The sequence below is a fragment of the Callithrix jacchus genome, chromosome 14, assembly GCF_049354715.1.
Source record: "Callithrix jacchus isolate 240 chromosome 14, calJac240_pri, whole genome shotgun sequence".
In the NCBI taxonomy this organism is placed as follows: Eukaryota; Metazoa; Chordata; class Mammalia; order Primates; family Cebidae; genus Callithrix; species Callithrix jacchus.
Genome location: NC_133515.1, coordinates 68,669,790 through 68,693,139, shown reverse-complemented (window position 1 = coordinate 68,693,139; position 23,350 = coordinate 68,669,790). Strand labels below are relative to the sequence as shown.

At 44.9% G+C, this 23,350-nt stretch overlaps 1 protein-coding gene across 5 annotated transcripts in view; it reads left to right on the top strand.

The window, feature by feature from the left end:
• PRKCE (protein kinase C epsilon) overlaps positions 1 to 23,350 on the top strand; it is a 543,399-nt gene that overhangs the window by 433,528 nt on the left and 86,521 nt on the right. For all 5 annotated transcript variants that reach the window (XM_035272648.3, XM_078349415.1, XM_035272650.3 and 2 more), the window contains one exon: positions 7,950 to 8,104. In XM_035272648.3, the coding sequence (XP_035128539.1) occupies positions 7,950 to 8,104 (155 nt within the window). The remainder of the gene's footprint in view (positions 1 to 7,949; positions 8,105 to 23,350) is intronic.

Sequence of the window (23,350 nt, the reverse complement as noted above, 5' to 3'; positions counted from 1 at the left end):
CATTATTTACTGTCTTCATTTATTGTAATGATGGCAGTACTATCTTTGTGGCTTCACTCAGAAATGGGGAAATAAATTTGATTTGGTTAAGTTTCCCAAAGTGGCTGTATATTTCTTTTGGTTCTACCAAGGTAGTATAGTAGTGAGGAATGAGGATTGCTTGTTTATCTTTTTCAAAGACGATAAAACATTTTGGACAATGGATATGGGGAGAGAGAGAATAACTTCAGGCTACCTTCTTCGAATCCATCTTGAACTCTGCTTCCAGAATAGTTTTCCTTAAAATCAACTTTATGCCATTTTACAAGTCAAAAGATTTCCAGGGGCTGGATATGGTGGCTCACACCTGTAATCCCAGCACTACAGGAGGCTGAGGCAGGAGATCACTTGAGGCCAGGAGTTCAAAACCAACCTGGATAACATAGAAAGACCCTGTCTAAAAAAAAAAATTAGCTGGATAGGGTGGCACATGTGCGTAATCTAAACTACTCAGACAGCTGAAGTGGGAGGGTCGTTTGATCTCAGGAGTTCAAGGCTGCAGTGAGCTATGATTGTGCCACTGTACTATAGCCTGAGTGACAGAACAGGATGCTTTTTTCCATTTTTCAAAAAAAAAAAAAAAAAAAGGTTTTAGGGTTCTTTACTTCCCACCTATGTTTTCAGAACCACTTTTCTGTCTCCTTCCTACCTATTTCCTGGATCTATGCCGTTTCCTAAATGACAGTTTTTTACTGAGCTCACACCTACTACCTTCCTCATTCCCACATGTAATTTTCATTTCTGCTGACCTCTGCCCTTCGAGGCCGTGCCTCTAATTTGTCAGGCCTTCTCCTCCTCCCACTTCATTGTTCAAGATTTTACTCAAGTGTAGTCTTTACCCCAGTTCAGCTTGATCTCAAACCAATTCCTATAGCAGTGGTCAGTTCTATCAACACCAGTTGTATTATAGAAAATATAGGAGTTTCTGTAGGACTGTTTTGTATAATGATCTTCTCTAAGTGATACAGCCTGGATGAGAGAGGATTATTCTCTAGGGGGTGCTAAGATACAATCCAGATACATAGGCTTCATAATCTGATTTGATACAGGAGAGTTCAGCACATAATTTTACAGCATTTTGTATTGCTTTCCATGATTTCCCGTGTTCAATTTCTAGCTCTTGACAAACAAAGCTTTGGTTTATGTCATCTTCTATATCCCATAGCCATCTACCCCAAATCTGGGTACCCAGGAAGGACCTGTTGAATTGATAGGTTAGATGATATAGACACAGAAGGGAGAAGATGTTTCAGAGTGTGAAATTAGGACCCGCGGTTTCCTTATATGGTACATTGGAGAAATGGCGCATGCTGTCACCAGCACATCAAGTATGCGCTGTTCCAAGCCTGGTCTTTGGTTGGTCACTTATGTGAAATTGATGTAACAGCTCTAAAGTCTTTGCACATATAAACAGCTGGCAGCTGATGGAGAATGTGTGACCAAATAACCCTAACTGCTGCTGAGAGGAAGCCTCTGGCTCTCTGTCACACCTCGAACAGCAAACAGTGCAGGCCTAGTTTGCTCTTCAAGGGCAGGAAAGGTTAGCACTCTGGGAAAATGGAGCCCGATGGGAATCTCAAACACACGGTGTGGTTCTTCCAGCTCGTAGGTCATGATTAACTATTCTTACCCTAAATGGCCGTGACACATAATCTCTTTCCTAATTTTATTATTTTACTTGCTATCACAAGACCGTAACTTTTTAGACATTCAGGTGAGATTAAGGGAGGAGGAGGTGGAATAAGGCTTTTAAAATCTTTGATTACCTCAGAAAACATATTTGCTTACTTTACCAGGAAGTTGATGTTTTGTTTTGCTTTATTTTCTACCCATGCCAAGAGGGGATTAATGGGTGGCTGCTGGGTTTGCCAGCTTTCTTTTGATTTCAGTTTATGTAATGAAGCAAATCTCAAAATGACTTGAGATTCTCATCCTACATAAAAACATGCTTCTCAAATGTGTTAGATTTGGAGGTCAGAAACAATGCAAACTCAATAGAGGGAGGGGACGTGAAAATTTTACCTTGTTTTAAAACACCCAATGCATAAAAAAAGAGTTGATCACGCTTTGGGATCATGAACATGGAGCTATATTGAGTAGAAAGCAAGTTAAAACTATCGTTCAAAATGGGCTGAAGTTCGACTAGCTCAGGACGAGGCTTTACAATGGAAATGACGAGGGGTAACCAACTCTGGGTTACCTTTGAGTTTCTAGCAATCTGCACCTCGTCTGTGGTGGGTGTTCAAGGACTCAGGCATTTGATACAGACATAATAGGAACCTACTATACGCCTGGCTCAGTTCTAGTTGCTGGGAGTACAGTAAGGAACTAAATAAACAAAAATTCCTCTTCTCATGGTGCTTTGTAGCGTGGGTGCTGGATGAGCAGGTTTTGCTTGAGCGCCTCTCAGGTGTGGAGTTTGGAGTTAGGATTACTTGGGATTGCTAGGAAGAATAAGTGTGTTCCTCAAGGAGCCGGACATCTCGCTGCGAAGTAAGGACCTATCCAAAGAACAAAAGAACCATTCACGTCTGTAACCAAATACTGGGGTGTGGATATAGACAGCCCCTCTGAAATGGTGAGAGTGGGCAACCAGCTCCAGATTCTGCAGACACAGGTTCACAGCAGCAGGCTGACTTAACTAGCTAACTTAACTACCTAAGCAGTAAGAATTTGTAGTTATGCATACACACACACACACACACACACACTTTTTAGAGGCAGGGTTTCATTGTGTTGCCCAGGCTGGAGTACAGTGGTGCCATCACAGCTCACTGAAGCCTTCACCTCTTGATCTCAAGCAAGTCTCCCACTTCAGCCTCCCAAGTAGCTGGGACTACAGGTGTGCACCACCATGCCTGGCTAACTTTTTAATTTCTTTGTATAGAGAGGGTCTCGCTATGTTGTTTAGGCCTCAAGCCATCCTCCCAGCTCAGCCTCCCAAAGTGCTGAGATCACAGGCATGAGCCATCACACCTGGCCTGTAGATAGAAATATTCAGATCACTCTTTGCTTCTTATAGCCCTCTAACTTTTTGGTTCTTCTATTCAAGAGATTATGAGAGCTTTTCTTTCAGGTCAGTTCCATTCCCTTAAAAAACAGCAAGCCAGAGTTACCAACAGTTCCTGCCCTCATGAAGCACATAGAATACTGGGGGAGAAAGTCATAAATGAATTACACAAACCCCTGCTGTGCTGAATGTTACAACAGAGTGTAGTATGTTACGGGGGGATTTGACCTTGTCAGAGAAGTCAGGGGCAGCTTCCTGGAAGAAAAGATGGTTGTGCTGAGAGCTGAAGGATGGGGAGGGAGAGGAGAAAATGTCCCAGGCAGAAAGAACAGCTCGAGTAAAGCCCCGGGGCAGAGGGAACAAGGGACAGTTGGAAAGGAGAAGACTGAGAAGATCTCACAGACTTTGCGGTATGTTAGGAAGTTTTCTGTTTATTCCTAGAGTAACAGGGAATCTTTAATAAAATCAAGCTATAGAGGCAGGGCATGGTGGCTCATGCCTATAATCCCAGCACTTTGGGAGGCCAAGGAGGGTGAATCGCTTGAAGTCGACAGTTTGAGACCAGCCTGGGCAGCATGGCAAAACTCCACCTCTACTGAAAACACAAAATACAAAAATTATCTGGGCATGGTGACATTTGCCTTTATTCCCAGCTACTCGGGAGGCTGAGGCAGGAGAATCACCTGAACCTGGGAGGCAAGGTTGCAGTGAGCCAAGATCACACCATTGCTCTTCAGCTTTGACTGAGCAAGACTGTCTCAAAAAAGCTAAGCATTAGACTTTGAGGAGAAAGGGAAGTGGGTTATAAGCAGATTTCTGTTTCAGCAGGGTCCCTCTACCTATGGTGTGACCAGCATTTGGAGGGAGAACTGGAGTAAATGTGGGGAGCATCAGCAGCAAGGCATTTGCAAGAATCTAGACCAGGGATGATAGTTGCTTGGGCCAGAATGGTGGGCATGATAGTGGTAGAAATATAGAGAAATGGATAAATATAGAGGACAAAGGTACAAAATGCAAAGATACGACAAGCGTGGTGAGGGATGAGGGATGAGGGAGCGGGGGCATTAAATGACAGGTTTCTGATGGGGGAAGCTTTGCCCTGAGACCTAGAGGACTAGTTCATTGGGGCAGATTGTGAAGTCAGTTTTGGACACGTTGAACTTGAGTGCCTTTGGGGCATCTGGAGGGAGATATCAGAACCGCAGTGGGATGAGTGGTCCTGAGCTTGGAACGGAAGTCTAGGATGGAGGTCTGAACTTGTGAGTCATCTGCAAAGAAGTATCTTGGAAACTGGGCGTGGAGGAGATCCTCAGCAAGCACTCAATGAGGATTGGGAGGATCTGGAGCCCAGCCTTGTGGGATTCCGACACTTAACAGCTGGGAAAAGGAGGAGCCCGTGAGAGAGGCAGAGAAAACCCTGCCAGAAATGTAGTGGGGAAACCTGAAAGCCAAGGGAAACAAGTGTGTGTTGAAAGAGGATGTGGTCAGGAAAGAAAGCTGCAGAGAGGTCAGAGAAAATGAAGACTTACTAATGATAATAACTGCTCAAATACCATCTATAACAATAGTCATAGCCAGTCTTCATTTTGAGCCAGGCATTTTAACATATAATTTAATCTTCATTAGAAGTCTGTAAGGCAGGTTCTGTTACTCAATCATCCTGATTTTTTTTTTTTTTTTTTTGAGACAGAGTTTCTCTCTGTCACCCAGGCTGGAGTGCAATGGCGCAATCTCAGCTCACTGCAATTTCCACCTCCTGAATGCAAGCGATTCTCGGCTTCAGACTCCTGAGTAGCTGGGATTACAGGCATGCGCCACCACGCCCAGCTAACTTTTGTATTTTTTGTATAGACAGGGTTTTGCCATGTTGGCCGGGCTGTTCTTAAACTCCTGGCCTCAAGTGATTCGCCTGCCTTGGCTTTTCAAAGTGCTGGGATTACAGGCATGAGCCACCACGCCCGGCCTATCCTCATTTTTACAGATCAGAAAACTGAGCACAGAGAGCCAAAGGCATTTGCCCGAATTATTTGCAGCCAGTAAGTGATAAAACTAGTATGGGAACACCTCTTTCTTACTCCACTGCCCCTACCCTTAAAGACTGTGTCCATGTTGCTAGAATAAAAAGCAGCCAGGGAGGATGATGCGGAGGGGAGATTTTTCCCATTTAGAGATTTGGATTCTCCTAAATACAGCCAAGGAAATACTCCATTGTTACTAAAGTTCAAGTCCAGGGTCGGTGGTTATGCAATGGGCACCTCAGTGGCTGTTTCAGGTGGTGTGGTTCAGTGTTCAGTGAGTGATCTAGCTGTGCTTCTCATGAGAAAGGCTTGTCCCAGTGCTCCAGGGTGGAGGCTCTCACAGTGTTGTCCCTGGCCTGCCAGCATTGCCCAGGAACTTGTTAAAGGATGCAGATTTTCAGACTCTGCCCCAGATCTTCTGACTCAGAAATCTGAGCAGGGGGCTCAGGAATCCATGTCCTAACAAGCTTCCATGTGATTCTAACGCACAAGTTTAAGAGTCTTTGTTTTTGGAGGGAATCCTTGAAAAGACAAAAAGGAGACCAAAATCATGTATAATCCTTATATTGCACAGACGCAAGATACCTGGGCAGAAACCAGATAGAGGAGAGTCAGTGTTTGTCAACCCTGGCCGCACATGGGAATCACCTGAGAAGCTCTGACAACTACTGGGGCCGGGTTCCACTCTCAGAAGTTCTGATTCCAATGGTCTAGGGTTGACCAGAGCATTTAATTTTTGACATGAGGATTTGACCGGAGATTGGATGATTGAATAAATAGTTGGCAAGGCAGTCCATGTACTTCTGATTACAAAAATGTACTCTGGGGAGAAAACAAGGCAGGCCTTGAAGACTAAGGGCAAGGTAAATGGAAGAAAAGCTGGACTTAGGCGCTTTGTGAATACTGGTAAAGATGGAATATTCTGGACACCGACCGCAGTGGGGGTGAAGGTGTTTTGAATTAGTAACAATTCTTAACTATGGACTTTATTTTCAAAGAGATGCCAATGATAAGATAGATATGCTTGCTAAGTCTGAAAGCTCATTGGTAAAGTTTACTGAGACTTACTGGAAATAACATCCTTCTGGAAGCTTCACTGAGACTTTTTTTTTTTTTGAAATGAAGTCCCACTTTGTTGCCCAGACTGGAGTGCAATGGTGTGATCTCGGCTCACTGCAACCTCTACCTCCCAGGTTCAACTGATTCTCCTGCCTCAGCCTCCCAAGTAACTGGGACTCAGGTGCCTACCACCATGCCCAGCTAATTTTTTGTATTTTTATGAGAGATGAGGTGTCACCACGTTAGCCAGGATGGTCTCGATTTCCTGACCTTGTGATCGGCCCACCTCGGCCTCCCAAAGTGCTGGAATTACAGGCGTGAGCCACAGCGGCCAGCCACACTGAGACTTTTTCTTCATGTTAAGAATGCTCTGCATCTCTGGCCTCTCACCATTTACTTCACTAACCTTCCTCTGCAACAGATCTGGTCAGTTTACTGGCCCCCTAAACTTGCTCACGCCATTCCCACGTCCTGGCATTGGTTCCTGCCTCCCCTGACCTTTTTCTCTCTGGGCCTGTCTCCATCTAAAATCCTACATGGCCTCCCAAGTCAGAGAGCTCCTTTTTCTCTGAATCTTTTTAGCACCTGGTGTCTTTCATGTATTCAGCTCTTATTTTGTTTTTTATCATTCTGCCCATTTCCCATTTCCACCCCTGGTTTGTAAGCTCCCCAGGAAAACAGTGGTTTATAATTCTTTGCCCACACCTAGCAGAGTGTCGCATACCCTATAAGCTTAGAATATAATAGTCACGAAACCGTGCAAATAGAATGTCAGTCCGTCTTCTCCCAACACGATCATGGATTGCAGGTAAGAAGGAGCCCCCCATAATGAGGCATGACTGTGGTTTGGCTGTTCTGGAGGCTGCCTGGAGGGAAGAAGCCACAGGGGATCCTGGAAGGAATATCCTCCAAAGTAAAAAGTGGCCCTCACAGTGCATGGAGATTCGCAGTCTCATGATTCCACATTGCAAGCTATTGGTCTCCTAGGACTGCCTCAACAAATGACTGCAAACTTGGTGGCTTAAAACAATAGAAAAGTTTTCTTTCATAGTTCTGGAGGCCAGGAGTATAGCATCACTGGGCCTCCATGAAGGTGCTGGCCAGGCCCTTCTCCCTCCAGAGGCTCTGCTCCTCGCCTCTTCTAGCTTCCAGGGCTGTCTGCATCCTTTGGCTTGTGACTGTTTCACTCCCATCTCCGCCTCTATGGCCACTTGGCCTCCTCCTCCCTTTCTGAGGTCTCCCTCTACCTCCCTCATCTAAGGACACTTATGACTGTATTTAAGACCCCCCCACCCCCTTGCCGGTAATCCAGGATAATCTCCCTATCTCAAGATCCTTAACTTCATTATATCTGCAGAATCCTCTTTTTTTTTTTTTTTTTTTTTTTAAGCCATGTAAGGTAACATTTTCACATTCAAGGGTTAGGACCTGGATATCTTTTAGAGGAGGATTGTTCAATTTACCACATTTATAAAAGCAATTAGAGCCCCAAAAGGGCAGAGACTTGTCCAAGGCCACACTTCCAGTTAGTAACAGACTCAAAGACCCAAGTCTCCTTTCTGCCCATTTTATGCTTCTTCCACAAGACCAAGCTGATGCCCACCGAAGGAAGAAGGAGAAAAAGTAAAACTGCACTTCATACCCTCATCTGTGTGCTTTATTCCTTTGACTTCCTTCTGGATCAGGTGCTAGCAGGATTCACCCACCTTTGAGGCTTCTTCCCCCTTGAGTCCTGGTAACCTTACACTGAGCTCACACTATGCTGGCCTGTGTGGGCAGCTGCAGTCAGATGATCCAAATGGCATTTTCTTCTCTCCTTTCAGGACCGCCTCTTTTTCGTCATGGAATATGTAAATGGTGGAGACCTCATGTTTCAGATTCAGCGCTCCCGAAAATTCGACGAGCCTCGTTCACGGTTCTATGCTGCAGAGGTCACGTCGGCCCTCATGTTCCTCCACCAGCATGGAGTCATCTACAGGTAGCCTCTTCTCTCCTCCTCTCTTTCCTGAAAGTGAAGAAAATAAAGAATGCTTCAGATGCTTGAAATGACTTCAGTTCCTGCCTGCTCGTCTCTTAGCAAGCTGCTTTAGATTCGTTGTTTGCTCCAGTTTGCTCACAGAGGACTTTTTGGGGGCTGTTTGTTACTGTGAATGTTAGTATTGGAATGGCCCTGGGAGATTTCACCCACTGTTTGTGCCCGTTTTGATTTAAAGCTCAAGCATGACATTTTAAAGGCTTGGTGCCAGGTGACCTTGGAGTGACCTTCATTTCTCTCTCTCCTCCACCCTCTTCCGTGAACATCAGGGCATTCTCTTTACATTTTTCTTCTGTGCCACGAACTTCCTCCCCTTCCCAGTCTCTTGCCACTTCCTGAGTTTGTTTGGCTTAGTTGTCTCCAGCAGATAGAATCAGGGAAGGAGGAGTTGCTTGAGGGACTGGGGTTTATGATCTTGGGAATGGGAACTAGACAATATCCAACAGGAAGTGACTTTTTGCAGATCATCCAATCATTTATTACTGCCCACTCCCCTTCCAAGAAACACACACACGTGCACACACGCACATACACATACACATGCCCACACACACACACACACACACGCACGTGCACACTAATTTTCCAGAAAGAGCAAGACTATTGATGCAGGCTCTTCTATGAGGTCAGGAATTCTGGGAGGAGTAAATATTTATAATTAGCACCAAGGACGCTAAAGTTCCTTAAGGAACTTTAGTTTTCTCAATGGCTGTTAATTTCTCTACTTGGTCTTTCCTTCCCTTTTTCTTTTTTAATTGTGTAGAACAGTAGCTGGTTTGGTTTAACCTAAAACTGGGTTACTCACCTGAACGTCACTAACCTGCTCCTGGGAGCAGTGCCTTGGCCAGTGTTCTTCAAGGCCTCGAGTGGTCAACCTCACTCGAGGCTCCCCTTCCTTCTGCCATCTCTTAGCTTCCTTTCTCAGTGGTTTCCCAGAACCCATGTAATAAAGCCCATACTTCCTAGCCTGCCATTGACGGCCCTCTGCCATGGGAGTCCATGCATGCTGCATATCCAATTACCACAAACGTAATGGCTTCAAACAGCACTCATCCATTATCTCAGTTTCCATGGAGCAGGAGTCCAGGCGTGACTTATCTACCTGCCCTGTTCAGGGTCTCACAAGGCTGTGATTGAGGTGTTGCCAGGCTGCATTCTCATCTGAAGTTTGGGCTCATCTTTCAAGCTCATGTGCTTGTGGGTTGAATTTTTTTTTTTTTTGGTGGCTTTAGAACTCATGGTAGCTTGATCCTTCAAGGCCAGCAGGAGAGCAGGTCTTTTCTGCCACAAGTCTCTAACTTCAGGAAAGGCCTGGACCTTCTTTTCCATGGCCCTAATCAGGCTTACCCAAGATAATGTCCCTTTCGATTAACTCAAAGTCAGATGAGTAGGAGCCTTAGTTATATCTGCAAAATCCCTTTGCCATATAATGTCACATAATCCCAGTAGTGATCTCACATCAGCTTTGCCGTATTCTGTTGGTTAGAGGTAATTCACAGCTTCCCACCTTACTCAAGGGCAAAAGATTATGGGATTATACCAGGGCATGACTTGGGGGTGACTTTGGGCTGTGTCTGCTATAGCTTCATATGCCTCTCTCTCCTCACTTCCCACACCCCTTGTTTCACACCCACAAAGGTTCTTAGCTTTCCTCAAACTTACCTGCCAATTTCCAACTTAGCTCTGCTTCTGCCCTGCTTTGCACCTCCTCTGTCCAGCCCCTAAATTTCATGCAGCACTGCCTGCTTGGTCCCGTCAGCCAGAGTGAGTCTCTCCATCCCTCACACTTTCCTTTATGAAGAAATTGCAATTTGAGACTTTCATTGCTGCACCTGCCACTGTTCCCCTTGTGGTAGGATTGGACATCTATATGGATCCATCACTAAGTCTCAAACTCCAAGGGCCATTTCTTCTTTTCATTAAGCCTTCAATCTTCCTTTATTCCTATTCTACATGCTCATCTTGATTTGTATGTAATAAATATCAACATAGGACCATTAACTTCAGTGAATGGTCTGAATGGCCTTAATCCCTATCCTCAAAGCAATTTGCAAGCTAGTTAGAGATGCAGGAGTTGGATACTTGAAAAGATCATCGTACTACAAGGCTGTGTGCATTGTTTGGTGCCAAGGACATGAAGAAACACTGCCATTCCTTGAGATGTCTTCCCCATCTCTAATAGAGTGAGTAGAATCACCCATATTTTATTGCAGGGATACAGAGACTCAACATAAGGAATGTGTCCAAAGCATACTCAGTAAATGACAGACTTAGGAGGTATTACTGACACACCAACTCATGCTGCACACCATGACACCTGGTACCCCATCTTTTCAAGTCCAACTCTAAACTCCTTCGCTAATCTTTCTGGGTACTCCACGTTTGACTTCCCTTTACATTTCTGCTTTCCTAAATGATGTCTTTCTCTCACCAACCTGTGACCACTTTTGCTCCATTGGCTTCTATGAACTATTCTCTTCTCTCCACCTCCCTTCCCATTGCCCTAACCATTTCTCCTCATTTGGCTTCTGAGAGCCATTCTTTTCTGCCCACCTCCCTTCCCATCACCCTAACCATTCTTATCACCGTGGCTGGCTCCTTCATCCTCTAAATGCTGGTTTTCTCCATGTCCTTCATCCCTCTTCATTCTTATTCTACATACCAGGCAATTTCAACCTTCCTATGGCTTCAGACAACTTCTACCTGCCAGTGACTCTTTTCTGCATCCAGCAGTCCTTATGTCTAGCCCCCCATTATTTCCAGAACCCCTACAAGATCTCTTCTGTAAATCTCTTCCACCAAGGTTGGACCTTCTTGGCCTTCTCCCTTCTTCCCCAGCTGCCTTACAGTAGTTACTGTCTTCACTAGGTCACTGACTCTCAGTTTTCAGCCCTCTAGTCTATCCATCCACCTCCTCTCCATTGCTGCCCACTATTCTTCTAAAACACAGACTGGTTGTTGCACGTTTCCCTTCTTAGCTGCCTGCAGCCCTTATAAGCCCTTATAAGATAAAGTCCAAACCCCTTGGGGGACCAGACCCCTTCACGCTCCGGCCCTGGGGCTGCTGTGCATAGCTTTGCGGTTTGGGCCCAGCAAAGTGAAGGGCACAAGGCAGTGTGGGGAAAGGCACCCAGCCCTCTCCACTTGCATGGGCAGCTTCAGCCCTGAGAAAGGGATGCTTTTCTGCCCAGAGGAGATGCAGTTTTGTGCTTCTCGGAAAGACACCACACCTGTTAACAGGGCCCCCGTGGCCCTGATGACCTTTTGGCCCTTATCCCCACTGCCACCCTTTAGGCATTCCAAATTACTTGCCATTATCCCCCAAATGCCATTCCCTTTCACTTCTCTGAGGCTTTGCCTCCCTTGTCCCTAGGATTCGCTTGCTCCTAATCTGTGTCTCAATCAGTGGTTCCCAGTTCACATCCATGATCTGACTGCCTCAGGGTCCCTGGTTTTAGAAGAATACAGGTCCTGTAATACAGGGGGAGGACAAGTAGGTAAGGGGATGAGTGAAAACAGAATGGTCATGAGTGGGTGATTGCTGGAGATGGATGATGGGCACTTGGAGTTCACTATTATGTCTCCTTTCCTGCGTGTTTTGCCATAATCGTAAACACAGATTCCAGAGTAATACTCCTGGAGCTATTGATTCAATAGCTCTGATATATGGAGTTCAGGAATCTGTATTTTTAAAAAAGTGTTCCCTAGGTGATTTGGGGATGACAGCTCAAGAGAATTTCATTCTGTCCTCAGGACCTCATCAAGTGGCGGCCCAGCTGTGAGCGGCCTCCCCGACCATGCAGCTGTGGTGGGATCATGCCTCCCTGAGCAACACGGCAGTCTCTGTAGTGTGCATTTGGTTGTTCCCTCTGCCACCCTTGGGTTTTTACTTGTGCTACCTCTTCTGTGATTGAGAACTCCACCTGAGAGTGCTTACCTAGTTGATCTCAGGCAGCACCCTACTCACAGTAGATGATCAATAAGTATTTGTTCTTCTAGTCTCTACTGCCCCTGGGTCTTCCAATCCAGTGGGTTGCTACCTCACAGGTGGATGTTTCTCCAGTCTTTGTTTGAAGCATTTCTAGTGCATTACATATTTTTTGTGACCCTAAAAAGCACCCCATTTCTTATCTTTTTTCATGGATTTATGGGGACCCTGTGGTCTGTGTTTCGCATGCTGTCTTGGTATCAACCTGCAAAAGACTCTGTGAAGGGTTCCATGGGGAAGTGTCTATGAGGCTGATGGAGAATTGGTGCGTAGGTGTTTATGTGTTTCTGCCCATTTGCTTCTGGCTCTTCTGATCCAGCCAGAGATCGTGTTTTGTTTGATGCAGGGAATTTATTTGGGAGACAGGCAAGACCAAGTTTAGGAGGACAAGCGTCATTGCTTAAGTTGAGATAGAATTTTCTAGCCTTCCTGTTGGAATTGATATACAAACTAATTAGCAGCTAACTGGTCCGTGTCCAAGTAAGAGAAGTCATTTCTCTGGCTCACACTTGAAAGAGAGCCCAAGCAGATAGGCACAATGTCCTTTTCCTCTGGTCTCTTTACCCCTAGACAGCAGAGGGCGCTGTCTCTGTGTCCCCTGCTGAGGCGGGGTGGGAGAGGTGAGGGCTTGTGGGGAGGTGGTTCCTGTCCCCATGCTGTAGTAGAACGCATTAGATCACCTGTTTCCACCCTTCCTAATTATGGCGTCTGACCACCGGCCCTCCCTATACACTTGTAGACACTGTGGCGGGTTTTTGAAGGGTGAGCCTTCCCTCCGAGGTTGATTCAGGGAACGTTCCCCTCCTCAACATGCTGCTCAGTGCTTATGCATGTTTCTCTTCAAGCTGCTCAATGGCAGCAGCTAACTTTCAGAGAACACTCCCTCTGTCCACATGTCATGAAGGAGAGATTTTGTGACAATGCCTCAGACAGTGAGGGGAGCAGGGCGAGGGGGTGGGGGGGCTTGGGAATAGAGCTGAAGGCTTGGCAGCCAGGAAGGTATCTTCTTATTCTTTTATAATCTAGAAGCCAGAAGCGCTGTGTAGCAGAGGGTGGAAAAGAATGTAGATTCCACAGCCCTGACCACGTGTGCCCAAGCTTTCTGTCTGTGTCCTCATCTACAAAGTGGGAATGATAGTTACACCTGTCTCACAAAGCTGTAGAGATTTCATGAGTGAACAGGTCTAAATAATTTTGAGTACTGCCTGCCATGCACTAAGTTCTCGGTGACAGCCAGTCACATTCTACCTCGAATTTACGTTTTTAAGATACAGTGAAAGAACATTAGAGATTTCTTATCCAGCCCAGTCTCCAAAAGGGATGCCTGTAATCACGTTAGAGAAATGAATTCTTTCTCGTCCTTTTTTCTTCATTCTTTCCTTCTGATAAAACTGAAGTCCTTCTTTTTTGAAATGATAAAGGGTAGTCATAGGAAAAATAAAAATGTAAGGAGTGAAGAAAGGTGTAAAGTCAGAGTTTCTTCATCAAACTCATAGCTACCCAAGGGTAAACAGTTTAACAGTTTCCAGAGAACCTTCTGAGAAATATTCTTGAGCAACTTACAGAACCTCTTTGTGACTGGTCTCCACTTGTGAAGTTCAGATTGTACCTGCCTTGTCTCCTTCAAAAGGTATCAGAGAGTGATTGCTGGAAGTCAGACTGTGATAGAGGATATTTTCATATCCAGTGGGAGATGACAGAGCATCTTATTTATGTAACATATCATGAATAGTTAACATTTCTCATTTTGAGCACTAAAATTTGGTTTTTGTCTACCCGAGGAGAAAGGTGGAAGTTATAAAGTTCTCCCTCCTTAAATTTTCCAAGTCTTTTAATCTCTAATGAGATCTCATCCTCACTCCCTGAGAGTCAGCCTTCCTTCCATGCCTGTCATGTGCCTAGTGCCAGAATTGGGCAGAGGGGAGACAAGGAGAGACAAGGTGCCTCTGCCTTGGCCAAGCCTAGATTCTTCTGTGCTCAGGAGGTGCTTAGAAAGGGCTTTCCTTGTTGACCATGATGTTTTCAAAAAGTCAAATGAGAATTAAGAGCAAGGGCCAGACATGGTGGCTCATGCCTGTAATCCCAGCACTTTGGGAGGCCAAAGTGGGAGGATCACCTGAGGTCAGGAGCTTGAGACCAGCCTGGCCAACATGATAAAACCCCGTCTCTATTACAAATACAAAAATTAGCTGGGTGTGGTGGTGGACACATGTAATCCCAGCTACTCAGGAGGCTGAGGCAGGAGAATTGCTTGAACCTGGGAGGCGGAGGTTGCAGTGAGCTGAGACGGCGCCATTGCACTCCAGCCTGGGTGGCAGTGCAAGACTCTATCTACCCACCCTTCACCCCTCCCCCAAAAAAGAATTCAGTCAGAACCTCAGTGCACCTTGTAAACCTGTCTTAAATATCTTGTTATCTCCAGAGCCGGGGAACAAAGCCCAAAGGAGAGGCTTAGGAGGGGCTTTCCTAGAAGGAGCTGGGGTCATACTGAGGTCTCTAGTTGAGCCCTCCGAGCCAGGCCTCCGTATGGAAAATGCATACAAAGTTGTGATATAAATTTCAGTCCTGCCATCCTGCTAGTCAGAGGGGGAAGTGTGCGCCTTGATCTCTGGAATCATATCCTGCCATTGGCACACAGTTAGGGATTTCCTGACTTGATAAAGGTCTTTAGTTAAATCTGAGTTAATAACTGGAAGGTCTAATGTGTAGTCTCATCCTCTTTTAATACATTATCAAGTTATTTGATGCTCTAATACAAAGAAAGGAAAGAGAAGGTAGAGGCATCTCTTTTTGCCTTTGAGTCTTCTAGGACTCACTGAGGATACTTGGGGATCATTTTCCCCAGAGAGCATCATTCTTAGCGGTCAGTGTTACCCCACCCATTATAGAAAATGATATTTTGACATAAAACTCCTAAGGATGTAAGGGTCGAGTCTCTAATGGGAAGAGATCAGTTCCATGGCAGAAATGACAGCAAATGTTATATCAGAGAGGGCCTCGGAGCCTGCATAATCCAACTCCTTTGTTTTATAGATGTGGAACTTGGAAACTAAAACTGTGGAATAATTCACCTGAATTTACACAATGAGATAGTATAAAGCTTAGATGTTACTTTAATGAAAGATATACATGTAGATGAATCAGTTCTACAGGGTGTTGTGGGAAATAAAAAGCAGTTTTCTGCCCTCCCTCCCCTCAATTTCCCCTTCCAAAGAAGCAACCACTTTCCACTCGTAGCTGTCTTTCAGTATGTACCTCTGTATTCCCAAATAACATTATCTCATTGTTGCTTTTTTTTTTTGAGACAGGGTTTTGCTCTGTCACCCAGGCTGCCATACAGCATGATGCAATCATAGCTCACTGCAACCTGGAACTCCTGGGTTCAAGCAGCCCTCCCACCTCAGCCTCCCGAAGTGCTGGGCTTACACAGGCATGAACCATTGCATCTAGCCTTATTATTTTAAAAACCAGGCATTATCTAGTGACTTTCCACTATGGAAGATGAGGATTTAGTTCTCTTTCTCACCCATTACACACCCCCACAGCCTATCACATATGCACACCCTTCCCAACCTCCCATCCTCTCAATATAGTTGACTGTAATTTTGGTTAAATGAATATATAGTATACATTATCATGACTTCAAAATACTATTTGGAATTCAGTTATGTGGTATGCTGTGGTGACCTTTTCTTCTCAATGCATTTTGTTTGTTTGTTTGTTTGTTTTCCCTGGAGTTAATAATTACCTCTGTTTTCTATGTATTAATTATTAATTCAGTTACAAACTCTCGACAGACTGTCCATATCTCCTTTCAGGATGTTTAGATATAATCAGTGTTCTATCAATTTTATATTCTTGGATACATTCTTCCCCAAGCCTTCTAAACTGCTCCAGTCTGAACAGTTACCTTCTGTCCTCTGTGCCTGCTGCAGAGCTGTCACCCTGGGATCCCACTTGACTTTCATCCTAGGCTTCCATTTCCCCTGTCCTGTGAAGTGTCTGATTCCAGTATCTCCTGCCTTCCTCTTTCTTTGTATACTGCCTCAATTTGACGAAGCACCTTTAGTAGATTTCTGAGAACAAATATATAGGACATGTAATGTTGAGACTTTCCTTTTATATCTAAAATCGTCTTTATTTTACTCTCAGACTTGATGAAGAGTTTGACTGGCACAGAATTCTAGATTAAAAAGCATTTTCAGTATGAGATCATGTCCTTTGCAGGGACATGGATGAAGCCAGAAGCTGTTATCCTCAGCAAACTAACGCAGGAACAGAAAACCAAACGCTGCATGTTCTCACTTAACAAATGGGAGCTGAACGATGAGAATACATGGACACATGGTGGGGAACTACACACACTGGGGTCTGTCGGGGGTGGGCTGGGAGGACAGGGAGAGGGAGAGTGTCAGGAAGAATAGCTGATGGATGCTGGGATTAATACCTAGGTGATGGGATGATCTGTGCAGCTAATCACCATGGCATGCCTTTACCTGTATAATAAACATGCACATTTTGCATAAGAACCCAGTACTTAAAATGAAGGTTGAAGTTAAGAAAAGCATTTTCACTCAATTTTAAGGTATTGTTCCATTGTCTTCCAGCTCTCAGTGTTGCTATTAAGAAGTCTGAAGTCAATGGGATCCTCAATCCTTTGTATGGATCAGTTTTTCTTTTCCAGAAGTGTGTTAAACCTTTGTCTCCATTATGATAAAATTATTTAATGATGTGGTATAGGTCTGTTTTCATCTATTGCACTCACCCAGGATAGATCTCTTCCATTTATAAAATTAAGTTCTTCAGTTCTGGAAAATGTATTACTTATTTCTTTTTTTTTTTTTTTTTTGAGACAGAGTTTCGCTCTTGTTACCCAGACTGAGTGCAATGACACAATCTCGGCTCACCGCAACCTCCGCCTCCTGGGTTCAGGCAATTCTCCTGCCTCAGCCTCCCGAGCAACTGGGATCACAGGCACGCGCCACCATGCCCAGCAAATTTTTTGTATTTTTAGTAAAGACAGGGTTTCACCATGTTGACCAGGATGGTCTCGATCTGTTGACCTCGTGATCCACCCGCCTCGGCCTCCCAAAGTGCTGGGTATACAGGCTTGAGCCACCGCGCCCGGCCTTACTTATTTCTTTAATGATTCTTTCTCTTCTGTTTTCTCTTTCTGGAACTAGCATTCAGATATTGAACTAGTCAACTTGAGGTTCACTGCAGACTAATATGGGTGGCCACTTAGTTGAAGAACCTCGGACTATCAGTATTGTTAGGCCTTTCCTCTTGGAGTGCTTCAGTTGCTTCCAGAGTCCTGCTTAAGGGAGATGGCCTGGTGGCCAGCACCACAGGAACCAAGTGAAGCTGGACTGGGGGACCTGGCTTCCAGAGTACACATTTTTATTTAATTCTCCTATATTCAGTACCCTGCCCTCCTGCGCACCTACCCTCACCCCCTGCTTAGCCTAGAGGTCCCGTTTCACTTCTCCAGAGGATAAACCTCTAGGGACAGGGAAGGGGCCTTACCAAGTGTAAAAGAGAATAAAGGTTTATAACTAGTTTTCAACCAAGTCCCTTTTCTCTCTCTTCACATGCCCCTCATCTCTAGACTAACTGTTACTGCACATGTCCTGAGCTTTGGGGCTAAGAGGTAGAAATTCTGCAGAATGAATTCAGTTGCTCTTGACCTTTCCCGTTGCTGGTTCAGGATTCAGCTTTCTTGGATCTACTCATTTAGTTGCCACTCATCCATTTACTTTCCAGATCCCAACATCGTGTTGTGTTTCTTTTCGTATTCTCTCCATCCTTGTGCACAGTTATGGGAAGGAAAGCAAACTAGTGGTGGGTATTCAAAATCTACCCTGTTTATCCAGAAATCAATAAGAATAATAATAATAGCAGCAATGGCAGCGGCAGCAACAATAAAGGAAAACACTTACTCAGCCTTAGTGTAGCCAGACACTATTCTAAAGCCTTTGCACCTGTTGTTCAGTCATCACACCAACCTTATGCAGTAGCTACTCTTACTGTCCACTGGATTTATGATCTTCCCAAAAAGGACATCTTGTCAGATCCCACCACCATCACTGCCACTGTCAGGCCACCCTGTCCTCTTTGCTACCAGTCACAGTTTTACTTAGGAAGCCACATTTTATGTTGGAGACAGCACAAGAGTTTGGGGTCAGAAGAGTGAGGCTGAATCCTGGGTCTGCCTCATCTTTGTTGTGTTTGCCTGGGTAGAATAATTAAATTGTTTGAAATGCAGTTTTCTCACAGTACCATGGGAATTGTAATGCAAACCTCTCTGGACTGTTTTGCAAATCACATGAGAAGACATTTGCAGAAGTGCTAAGTGCAGTCTTTGACACCTAGGAGGTGCCATCATTATTGGTTGGCCAAACAGCACAGTTTTAGAGTCAGAGGGTGAACGGGCTGAATCATGCCTCTGACCCCCAGATTCATATGTTGAAGTTCTAATCCCCAGTACCTCAGAATGTGATGGCGTTTGGAGAAAGGGCCTTTAAAGAGGTAATTAAGGCAAAATGAGGTCATGTGGATGACTTAATCCAACATGACTGATGTCCTTATAACAAGAGGAGATTAGGGCACAGACAAGCCCAAGGGAAGTCCTTGTGAAGAAACTAGGAGAATATGGCTGTATTCTCTTGGCTTCTGCAAGCCAAGGAGAAAGACTCTGAAGAAGCCAACCCTGCCAGCACCTTGGTATTAGACTTCTAGCCTTTGCAACTGTGAGAAAATACATTCCTGTTAAGTCACTCAATCTGTAGATTTCTGTTATGGCAGTTCTAGCAGATGAATACTGGGAACCTCAGTTCAAGTCCTAGTATTGCCACTTCCTAACTGTGTAGTGCTGGTCAAATGTCCTCATCTCTCTGAGCCACAGTTTCCTCATCTGTAAAATGACACCACTAATGTACATTAAAATAAGATGGCAAGGCCTGTGGACTTGGCATAAATTATAATAGTTAAATAAGTTATGGGGCATAAAAATATCTAAAGAGTTGTTTGGGGGCTCAGCCAGTGCCTGAGGAGTTACAGGTACCCCACAATAATGGCAGTGCATTAACACCACAGTCTGGGAGGAGCAGGTTGGTGGATATGCGAGTCCGTGTCTCTTTTGCAGGCTGAGGGCCCAGATCTCACAACCAGGTGATGTTTCATTCCTGTGGTCACTTTGGGACCCAGGGACAGGATACATAGCTACTGATAAATGTGCATGACAGTAACCAATGGGCTAGAACAGCTGACAGATGTGCTTGCATTATAAAGCTGCGAAGTCTGACTTTGGTGCCTTGACTTCCCTGTTGAACTCCCTTTGTACCCAGCCACCTTCATGAGAACCCAACCCCATGCCTTCATCCCTATATGAGCTGCTTCGACAAAGAAGCTGACTTTGGAAATGTACCCTTTAGTCATGGGAGTCATTCTGTCCCTCTCCCATGTCACATAAATGAAGGACTTGTCTCCTAATAAAGCATGAGTTTTTCAGGAGTCGTCACTTTTTTACGGGTCCAAATCTACTTGAGGCTGAGACTATCTTTATCCCAAACTGATTCCATGTAGTGTTACCTGCCAATGACAGTCAAGGGGTGAAATCATTATGACCTAACAAAGGGGAAGGGAGGAGGAGATAGGAGAGAGGAGCTGGCTGGGATGAAAGCCAAGTTTACATTCCTTGGAGGAAGCCACGTTATTGCTGACCAGCTTAGAAGTAGAATTCTGACTGCCATTGACATCAGAGGTTCAGAGCAAACAGGAAGTTTGGAACCAAAGGGAAATTCCTGATTAAATTTGTTTGAGTGTTTCAGCTAGTAATGTGTGTCCAAAGCAAAAATTATGAGGCACCCTGTCATCTCTTATTTTTTGTGTCTTTTATGGTAGCTTGTAGAGAACTGATAACCCATTATAGTGGTTAAGGGCACAACTCTGGAACCCATGGGCTCCAATTCTGACTCTGTGCTCGTTAGATCTGTGATGTTGGGCAAAGAACTCAGTTTCCCTACATCTCAGTTTCTTTGTCTGTTAAATGGGGTTATTACCTCCCCCCATAGAAATATTGTGAGAATCGAATGAGAGTTAATATAAGTAAAGCAGTAATAACTGGTTCTTGTACCAAGTCATTGCTCACTAAACGTTAGTTACTGCTATTTTTATCATTGTTATTCTATTTTGCCAGTGGCTGAGTGCACGGTTCATCAGATTCACTTTGTCCGTCTCAAAAATGGGGATGAATGTATCCTGCTAGTTGGCAAATTAATGAAAACATTTTGTCTGTTTAGAATCTTCCAAACAGGGGCGAATTTGAGGTGTTGGGGCCTATCCAATAAAGGGGAATTTGATATCTATATATTTTGTTTTACGACTCTGCCGTGTTCTATAGAAAGTAGAAGTCTTGGAACAATTATTGCTGCAATATATTCAACAGTGGTACGGAATGCTCCAAGACTTAGTCACATGATTTATTTCTTCATGCCTTTGGCTAATGGCTGAGCTACTAAAAATGGGAATTGTTTTAACAAACAATTGGCAGCTTTGCCGCGGTGAGCAGAGTCCTGTGTGAACGTTTGAAGCGGGTCTCTGTGGTCCCTCCCAGTTGGCTGTGTTTGTTTCAGGATGACTCAGGCTGGCGGTAGGCGAGGCGAGTGTAGCGGGTACCAGGGTGAGCTGAGGCAGTGGGGACTGTGCGTAATTGACTTTGCTTCCCTCTTTGGTCATGCGGCAGCAAGCTAACGATTCATACTGGTAATTATTGCCACCTTCTCTCTCCTTGCTTCTGGGTCTCTTCTTCCACCATTCTTGGTCAATTCATTCTCATAAGCAAGGTGTTGGGTTACTTTCTTGCTCAGAAATTGGCCAGGACTCTGTTATCAAAATCACATCCAGACTGTTCTGCCACTTACTTGAAGTCATCCATAAGCTGACCCTGCCCCTAGCTTCCTCTCTGGGGTTTGTACACTGGTCTTCTACCCCACAAGATGACCTTTTCCTATCTCCTCAAGGGCTTCTCCAGCTAAGCTCCTCTTTGAGTCACTACTTGAGCCTAACAGCGATGCTCATTGACAGGCCTTTGACACACCCGTACACAATGTGCATTTATTACCAAGGTCCTGGGCAGCAGCAGTCACAACACAACATGTTTCCACCACTCTGTGCCTTTGCTTAGAAATACCAGATCTTTTCCTGGAATAATTTTTGTGTGTGCTAGCGTTTTCATCCTTTGAGATTGAGCTTCAGCTCATTTTTCCTGGCTCTTTCCAGTGAAATTAGTTATTTCTTCCTCCTGTTAACATTGCAGCTGCTACATTATATTCTAGCACTTCTTAGACTGCATTGCAACTATTTCTTGGTTGACCGCTCCTTTATGATACATCTATGGTTATACCCAATGGCCCATGACTTCTTGACTAACCTATTTACGTTTATCAAGGAAACAGCTCCAGGGAGCTGAGGGAATTGTCTAAGCATATTTGGCTACAGGAGACATTTCCTAATGGACTTCTCGCTGGACCACCCTTCCCCTGGGCCGCCTTTCTGTGTGCATGGCTCCATTTCACCTGCCTTTTTAGTCTTCACAAGGTCTGGATGGTGAGTGGCTGCAGTGAAAAGAATCCTGAGTTAGGAATTAGGGACCAGAACTCCAATAAAGCTCAGTTGTAGTTGGGTGGCCTTGGGCAAATGACTTCTCCTTGCTGGGTCTGTTTTCCTACCCACAAAATATGGAGGCCAGGTTAGATGGTCTAGCTCTATGATCCTAAGATTGTTTGGTCTTGGAATGCCTTGGACAGCATCTGAAAATGAATTTCTGAAAATACTGTCTGAAAATTACCTCAGTGAGGCTCCAGAAGGTAACTGATTCCAGGTAACAAGAGTGCCCCTGAGGAGCGTTTCAGAGATCCTGGCCCGCAACTCCTGCCTTTCCTCGGAACGTGAGACTTCGTCAGACAGTGGTCCTGTGCTCTCCTCTCTGTATGTCAAATCACTATCTGTGGGTTTTCCTCCCTCTTTAATTTACCCAAAGTTCTCCCTCTTAACCAAAACAAATAGCTTTTTGGGAATCTGATGTTGCTAAATTTAAGTATTTGCTTCTGCAGCAAGCAGGGCTCCCTCGAGGAGCCAGAACCAACCATGGGAGCACGAACTGCTGGCCGAGGAGCAGGGAGCTTGCTCAGAAGTCCTGGTCCTGTCAGGATTGAGAATGCCAAGCCCCTCTGACAACACCCTCTTGGAAGTGGGGAATCTCTGATGAAATCTCTCCCTTGTTGGAAATCTGCTCCTGCAAAAGCATTCATCAGAAGGGGCTTTCTTTCTAGATTTGTACTTTTGTCTGGGGAAGCAACTAAGAAAAAAATCTGTTGTTTGGAGAGCAGTATAATTTAAGCAGACATTCGTTTATTCAGTCAACAAACAACTAGTAAGTAACTGTTGCTATGCCAGGTATAGGAATCCAAGATGCCATGGCAATCTACCCTCTTGTTGAGTCAATCTTTCCTCCCTCCCTCCCTCCCTCCCTCCCTTCCTTCCTTCCTTCCTTCCTTCCTTTCGGAGGCTTGCTCTGTTGCCCAGGCTGCACAACAGTGGCACTATCTCAGATCACTGCAACCTCTGCCTCCCAGGTTCAGGTGATTCTCCTGCCTCAGCCTCCCAAATAGCTGGGATTACAAGGCATCCACTGCCACACCTGGTTGAATTTTTAGTAGAGATGGGGTTTCACCATGTTGGCTGGCTGGTCTTAAACCCCTGACCTCAAGTGATCCATCCGCCTTGGCCTCCCAAAGTGTTGGGATTACAGGTGTGAGCCACCATGCCTGGCCTATTTCTTTCTTTCTTTTTTTTTAACTGATAACCAGAGAGAGAGTCTCTGCTCCCTGGCACTTGAATTTAGTTGGGGATGGCAGACAATAAAAGAAGCAATAACAATAAGAATTATGATAGAAAAAATAGATGATGTTGCCAGGGAAACACATCACAGGGATACCTCAGCTAGTTTGGAGAAAGTCAAGGAAGGCTTTCTGGAGGAAGTAACCTCTCCCACAGAGATCCAATGGGCTAAAAGGAGTTGGCCAGAGCAAGAAGACATGAAGAGTGGACCAAGGAGTGGGAACAGCATGTGCAAAGGCTCTGGTAGAGGGAGATGGAACACCAAATGGGTCTGTGTTTCTACAGAATTTGTATATGCCTGC